This window comes from Austrofundulus limnaeus, unplaced genomic scaffold, assembly GCF_001266775.1.
Source record: "Austrofundulus limnaeus strain Quisiro unplaced genomic scaffold, Austrofundulus_limnaeus-1.0 Scaffold290, whole genome shotgun sequence".
Classification (NCBI taxonomy): domain Eukaryota; kingdom Metazoa; phylum Chordata; class Actinopteri; order Cyprinodontiformes; family Rivulidae; genus Austrofundulus; species Austrofundulus limnaeus.
This window is the reverse complement of record NW_013952692.1, coordinates 347,127-355,272: the sequence shown is the minus strand read 5'-3', so window position 1 is coordinate 355,272 and position 8,146 is coordinate 347,127. Positions and strand designations below refer to the sequence as shown.

At 39.7% G+C, this 8,146-nt stretch overlaps 1 protein-coding gene across 1 annotated transcript in view; it reads left to right on the top strand.

Annotated features, from left to right (window-relative positions):
* The window catches only part of sema6cb (semaphorin 6Cb), a gene marked incomplete at its 5' end in the record, with an annotated part of 160,740 nt that overhangs the window by 123,312 nt on the left and 29,282 nt on the right, over positions 1-8,146 (top strand). The window contains 3 exon segments of the mRNA XM_014021390.1: positions 1,317-1,493; positions 1,918-2,055; positions 8,024-8,101. Of these exon segments, the coding sequence (XP_013876844.1) occupies positions 1,317-1,493; positions 1,918-2,055; positions 8,024-8,101 (393 nt within the window).

The following is an 8,146-nucleotide window of genomic DNA, read 5'->3' as shown; positions in this document are numbered from 1 at the left end:
GGGGAGGACCAGGGAGGATGATTCAACCACTCAACCACTAGATGTCGCTGAAAACAACAAATCCTACACACTGTGCCTTTAACTAAACAATACTAAAGAGGATTAGGGTCAGTGAAAAAAATAAAATAAAATTCTCACTCAGAATCAAGGAATTCTGAGAAAAAAGTCAGATTAAAGTCAGAAGTTTTTTTCAGTGGCTCTAAACTTCTTTCATAAAACAACAACAACAAGCTAACATAAGGTTACCCTCGTGACTTAAGCGTCATACTGTTGGATGGTTTGATTCAATCTTCAGCAGTTTAATAATATGATCCCGCCCACATCAAGGCAGCATTCTGCTCAGTGCAAACACAACCAGGGCCTAGGAAGAATAAGACCAGGCCAACTGGAGTGTCGGTGGGCCGGGCCGAGCCGGGCCTTACAATGCAAAATCACCTATAGTTCCAAGATCAATCATTTCTCACCATAAATGGTTCAAGCCCTGTACGTTCACACCTCAGTCTTTGCATTGCTCAACATGATGTTGTTAACAATTAATAATAATCAGTTTTTGTCATTTGAAATGTGATTTATAATAGTTACATCTGCATTGTGATGCATCAGAATACAGAGCTTAGCAACATTATTAGAGGAAGTGCGTTTGTTTAAATCCTCAGACCGGAGAGGCATAGTGCAGTCAGACAACATGAATGAGCGGAGCTTATCCTCCTCTCAACAAGCAGTGGACTCAAGGTGCCCTTCAGAAAAGCTTGCAATCCTCCGTGGCTCCTCGGGGGGCTCCAGTGGAGCCGTCAGACGGGCTGTGGTGATACTGGGCGGCTCCCAGGTGGAACCACGAAGAGCGGCGTGAATGTGAATCAGGGCGTTGCTGCAGGACGAAGCAGCCATTGCCAGACTTCTTCATGAATACTGAACATTACTGCACAAAGATAAACTGCAAACTGAGACTTGGGATTAAACTGCAGCATCTGAACAACATGAAGGACGAATCGATTGAATGATGGTGGGTGGATGGATAGATACATTAATAGGATGAAGGGATTAAAGGGTGTAGGCGATGAAAGAAGGGAACGATGGGCTGGTCGATGAATTGACTGATTGCACACTAATGCTAAATACAGTTGTCGCCCACCGTTTGTTTATTTTACCACTAAGACTCAACATAATAAAAGCATCAAGCTGCTGTCTGCGTGTTTGATATGATTAACTTGGCAACAATTCTACTATAAATCAATATTTCAGTCAGTGAATTGATTTATTCTAACTTACTCTGCAATATGGCTGGATTCTTAGTCGTTGTCTTTTCTTCCATTTAGGTTCAAGTTGACCCAGATTGCAGTGGATACCTCTGCAGGACCGTATAAGAACTACACTGTGGTATTCCTGGGATCAGATAACGGACATGTTCTTAAGATCCTGGCCAGCACAGAAGGAGCCAATGCATCTTTCAACACCCAGCTCCTGGAGGATATTGATGTCTACAATCCAGACAAGTCAGAAAATACATCTTTTTTTATTCCATGTTTATTTGGGTTTGGGCTCTTTATTTTCCTCATAATGTGGTTATTTTTACTTTAATCATTTTCATGTTTTGATTTTTTTTACTTAGTTTCTCTGTTATGTTATTTTTTCTGCACTATTTCTTCTCCTCCTCCTCTTCCTTGTTCTTCCTTGATCTGTCCTTCCCACTCAGTCTTTAGTCTATTGTAACACTTTGCATCATCTTGTACAGCTGGAGGAGATGCTTCTTTTATGTTGTCTTTTGTGCGCAGCTTGAAAAGTGGATCCACGTGAAGTTTGATTCACATCAGACTCTCGGCATTATGAAAACTGTTTCAGTCATGTTCTGTTAACAGCAGATTGTGACAGTTTTTTTTAATTTTTTATTTTTAACTTTTTTTGTGTGTGTGTTTCCAGGTGCAATGTGCGGGGTGAGGACAGGAGGGTTCTGGGTCTGGAGTTGGACCGGGATCATCATGCACTGTTCGTGGCCTTCTCCAGCTGTGTAATCCGTGCGCCGCTCAGTCGCTGCTCTGAGTACAGCACCTGCAAGAAGTAAGTGACTTACACGAGTCTTATCAGGGACATGGTATGGGTTGGTCCACTTTGTCTCACTTCCAAATGTTAGCGTTTCCATTGCAAAGTTAATATTTTTAACTTTAGAGACACATTTATTAATTTATTCAAGCATGTAAGCAGTTGCACTATCTCTTCTGCTCTAAAACTGATCATTGAGAATTATTATGCTATTATGTTATAATAATGTTTTTTATTTTTTTTACAATCTGTTCAAAATGCACAAAACATTGTGTTTAAATCCTGACAACTAAACAGGGTTCTGTACTCTGTAACCAGTTTACATTGTGCAAAAGTAAAACCATTTTGAAACTATGAAAAGGCAGCACACAACCTGTAAGTGTTGATTTTTTTTTTAGTCAACAGCCTTTTCTTTTTTTTCTTTTTTTTTCTTTTTTTTTTTTTTTTTGGCAAACAGCATTTTGCCCCTGCTAATGTACTGGGTCTCCAGCTCCACGCTCTATTTTTAGGGCTGTGAGGAATGCTGGCCCCATGTAACCCCCCACCCCCGCCTTTTTTTTTCTCCCCCATCAAGTTGGAGGAATGACTTCTCCTCAAGGCTCTCTGGGACTGCAAATCCCCCCCATAGCATGTTAACCCGTCATTGCAAAAGCTTGGAGAAGTTCTCAACATTGTTTAGTCATAAATTGGATTCAGCTGATTGGCTGGCTGCCAGCGGTGGTGTCCCACCCCCACCCCCGTCATTTGTTTTATTTATTTATTATTTTCTGAAGCTGGAGGACAGAGAAAAAGCAGGAGTGAGGACTGGAGAGAATGGAGCTACAGCAGACCTCCTTCTTACATTAAGGGCCTCTTAAGCTGCATCAGCTCTGGCTAGGAGGTCATATTTCACCCCCACCCCACTACACCCCCACCCTATGTCCTCCTTTAACACACCAATGAATCCATCCCCTTCCAGATCAGATTTACCACATCTCTTTCTGCCTCCATTTTCTTTCACTCTTGACTTGTTTTTCTTTTTCTCTCTCGCTGTAGCCCGTATTATAAGGTTTGTTTGTTTTTCTTCTTTCTTATTTTTTACCCGAGGCCCTGCCGCCAATATTAGGTTTCAGAATATACTGTGTTTTGAACAGCAGCAGGGAAGTGTATGAAATTGGAATTTTAATAAACAAAAAATACAATAAAAGGGCAGAAGAGTCCCAAAACTTGAACAGTGTAAGATTCAGGGATTTTCAGCTTCGTTGGATGTTTCCTTTTTCATGAACTGATTGAACTTTTACATGTATTTTGTTTGTCTGGAGAACAGTTTCTCAAACAGCTACTGAAAGATGATTTTTAGGTTAGAGGTCATGACAGGGAAGGGCTCCTACATGCTACGTTTCTTTTCACAACATGGTAGTGATGGAGTGGATTCCAAGTGATCCAGTTTCAAAGCTGAGGAATCCCTTTGGATAATGTGATTCTTTCACAATCTTTACTCAGATGGTTTTAACCTAAAATAATGAAGACTTTAACTTGGTTGTAGAGAAAAGTAATCTAATTTAGACCCATTTCTTGAAAGAATGCATATCTCCCTCCACCGTTCTTACTGGAGTTTTAGACTAAGATCATCTTAAGATGAAAAATTCTGTTTTTGTCAAACCTTGAATGAGCTGGTGCTTGGAGTATTTGTTGTGAATGAATCTCAGCTACTCTTCTTGGATGTCACGTCAGAAATGACGACTACTGGTAGTGATGACTGGAGCTGATATGGGCAGCAAGACCAGCCGCCGATGGGCAGGGCCTTGAAGATATTATATTTTTGTGGCAAATCGACTGCATCTGTGTTTTTCGGGACGGGCTTGTCAGGTAGCATGTGCCTGATTAGTTTCAAGCAGCTCAACTTCCTTTACTACTTCGCCTCTCCAGAGTGGGCAGTTTTGCACTTGTAGCTGAAAACTTTCGGCAGCAGTGCCTCACTTCTTGAGGGACTCTTTCAGGGAGACCTTGAACTGCTTCCTGGGCCGTCCACCTCGGCGTTCACCACAGGCGAGCTCGCCATAGAAGAGTTGTTAGGGCATCTTAAGATCACTCATGGATGGCCAAGATGGCCTGACCATTGTAGCTGTTTTTTAATGATGGTGCTGTCCACCGAATGGCATTTTAGACAAAAATTTATCGCATTAACGATAGCATTGTTATCGCTAGTTACTTAAAATAGCACAAGTCACTCCTCACCTGGCAGATACAAGTCAACCATTTAAAGCTTTTTTGGATCCTAAATGTTTGACCCAACCTGAAACTAAATAATTGTAGCTTTGAGGCTTCTGAAAGCTTTCATCTGGCTCGTCGTAGAATACCAGGTCTGCAGCACCAGATAGTTTATGTCGATCACCTCGATACGGGTAAATCCTCCAGATTATAAAACAAGTCTATTTAATTAAGACAATATGGATCATATTCTAAATGTACGCATATTATATCTCATCTGTGTCATCACATTTAGGGCATTAGTGCACTCGCTGTGATACATTTCTGTGTTTTGAACTGGAGCAAATCACTTCCTGCCCCACATCTGAATTTTGCGCTTCATCCAGGTTACACGACCAACACCCAGCAATGGTTATCAGGATTTTATTCACTTTATATTTCTGTAGCTCTATGAAGTCACATAAAACTAGTATTAGCATATTAGCTGAAACACTTTCCAAATGCTCCTTCCAAGGTTTCTGGCAACACGGCAGCTGGAAGTTCTGAGGCTCAGCCTTCGAGACCCTCAGCAGTTAATGGATGTTCCTTACAGTCTGTGACTCCAGAAACCCTCCTCTGTATTCATCATGGTATGACAGAGCCAAGCCTTCAGATTTAAAGAGCAACAAGGGACAAACACAAATTCATGTTGGACAAAAAAAAACCCACACAGGCGACAACTTCAAACAACAAATGACTTCACTGAATGTTTTTAACGGAACTTACAGCTGGCCACTTCAGCCACGCCGCTGCAGGGCTGTCGTTCTTTTCTGTCAAATCACTGAAAATAAATGCCTCTGATGGAGAGAGAAGAGGCAGAATGGAGAGAAATCTGCATATATACCTTATGGCTAGTGCATGAATAATTTATTAAAGAAGCACTTTGTTATGCGTTGCCACATACTGGCAGTTACACACAGACGATGGTCGTTTCAGTTTTTCTGGAAGCAGACTTCCTCAGTCTGTGAACTGTGACATTCAAAGGAAATATTTTTTTTTCTTTTTTAATTTCTTTTTTTCTATTAACAACAAAGTTTAAGACTTTCTGTTCATTGTGACGTGACAGGATTGTTTAAATAAGTGCAAGCAAAATACAGAAAGTGAAATAAACAAGCACTGCTTTGCAGCACAAACACTGAGTTTTAATTAAATAAAAAACGTGTTTTTTTTTTTTTTTTTGTAATTATCCTTATTGCAACAATGATAAATTCAAGTCTTTGTTTCTTTGTGCACAAAATCCTCCTTCCAAATTCTTTCTTCCTAATCTGGAAATATAATTCGAAATTTAACACTTTTCAGTCACTTTTTTTATTTCTGTGTTTTTTAGTACAGTGTAGATTTTCTGACAGAAAAAAATACCATGCTATGTATTAAAACCCGTAATTTACTATATATTTAGTTTAGTTGCAAGCTGCAGGTGCAGCAGGGGATTAAATGTTTTCCTTTTTGATTTTCTTCTCCTCTGTGGCAATGCACTGATATGTTCTCAGTGGGATTCCTCACCTGACTGGGGATGAAGATGCACGTTCAGTTCAAATGCTCCTAAATCATTTCAGACTTTAGAATCTTGGTTACAGGATCCTCATTAAAACTTATTTCAACTCGACTGCCTTGAAGGTTTTCGGTTTGACACAGAAGGAAGCACAGGAGCCGCCATTGTTTCTGCCATTCTGTCGTCGCTGCGTACTTCATGCTCATTATGTTGTTGCTGCTGGGTAAATATCTCCGTATTGCAAACAATAAGTTCTGCAGCTCGCATTCGCCGACTCTCAGCATTGTTTTAGTGTTGCACAGCAGCAGGAAGAAGAAACACAAGATTCATGCAACTCGTTTGAGAGTGAAGAATTAAAACGCACCGACTTGGAGCAGACAGAAAAATCGGCCTTTTCAGCAGATCAGAGGAAAAGTTTAATCAACAGTAACGATGTCTGGACCCCGGGGTAGAGGAAAAGCATTGGATGTTGGGATTCTGCAGGGACCTTTACTGTAGGGAATGTGACTAATGGCTATTGATTACAGTTAATGCTGATGGCTTTAAGGGGAGGAAGTAAACAGGTCTACTCATCATGTTATTCAGTGAATCACTAAGCTGACGTGCAGCACAGTAAGTAGGATCAGGTGATTGAGTGAGCGAGCTTCTGACAGGAGACCTGCTGGTGGAGCGTGTGCTCTGCTCGCTGAATGAGGTCATTCATGGCTGGTCAGTGGGACGACTCGCAGAGCAGCTGATGATAAACTAAACGACCTTCTGGTTTTTTCTGGAAACAAAACAGATGCATTGTGCATATCTTAAAAACATAAAGACAAATGATGCATTCTAAACCAATATTTTATACAGAGTAGAGTAACAAAGTTAAGTTTGCTTACATAAAATGTCAATTTAAGTTTAAATATATGCAATTTAAAAATAAAATGCACATGTAATATAAATAACTCATTGTGAAATAAGCTGCATTTCTCAGTGGGCTTAATGAAAAATTAATATTCCAACTTTTTTCTTCATGATTCTAACAGGAGAATGTATGAAAGATGGTCTATTACAGTTTTTATGTGTTAATGGAAGTTTTCTGCCACATGGTAGCAGCTGAACAGATGAGTGAAGAGGGTGGGAGGGGCTTTCCTGGACATAAATTGATTATATAAGTGTCGAAGTGAGAGTTGCTTTGATCTTACTGACCACAGGGACGAACTGGTTTACTTTGTTTTGATGGTTAAATAAGAGCTGCATCAAGGTGTAATATTAAAGGTTTAAACCCTCACCATAAAGGACCTATAAGCCACGGCTGGGAATGTTTACAAGTATATTTCAGCTCTTTTCTTCCTACTTTGTGTGTTGGTTGGAGCTGGTTGAGTAATAGGCAAAATCACATATTTTCATATCTATTTTTATTATTTTATAATTTCATTTTATAAAATCAAAACTGTTACCTCTTAACCTTTAACAGTTAAGCCCTGAAATGTCACCTGCCAACATTAGGTGCTGTGCTCATTAAAGTGAGAATGAAGTCATAATATCATCGATATTTTAGATAATGTTGATCTCAAACTTGAAGTTAATTTTTGAACATTTCCAAAGCACAATTTAAATGTTTTCTTACTAATTTTGGTTATGCTTGTGATGTAAATGATTTAAACATTAAAGATGTAAAGTCTGCCATAAATGCACAAGAAAATAACACTTTTTAAAAATTGTTTTAACAAATGTAAGCAAACTCAAAGTCTGAAATCTCATAAAATCCATTGAGAATATGATCCAGTTTCTGTCTCTTTGCTCATCTCCATTCATCTCAGTTATGGAGAATGATGTGATGTTTGGAAACATCTCTGAACATTATTAAATGGGACTAATTACATGTGCTATTCATAGACTCTCTGCTGAAACTGTGTGTTTGTGCTATGTGCATTCATCAAGCTATAAAGCAGTAAATATGCTCTAATTAAACATCACAGAGCTCTATAAATCAGAAGAATTTGTAAGGAAACAAGTGTTCCCACTGAAAATAAAGCAGAAATTAAACCTTACGCTGAAAGAAAATATCATTTTTAACAAACTGTGTACCGGTTGCACATGGATCCAGTTTTTTCAGCTGTTGTTCAGCTGGAGTTGGGGAAAGTAAGGAGAGTTGTTGGGTTAGTTTGGTGGCAGTGTAGTGTCTCATTACCCAGCTAACATCCACTGCACTCTGTGATCTTCACACTCAATGTTCTCCTCATTTCCTTCTGTCACTAACAAACCACATGTGTGTCTGTTCTGCAGGAGCTGTTTGTCTTCACGGGACCCTTACTGCATTTGGCTCAAGTCAGGCAGCTGTGCCACAGTCTCACCTGGATTCAAGTAAGACACACACACACACACACACACACACACACACACACACAC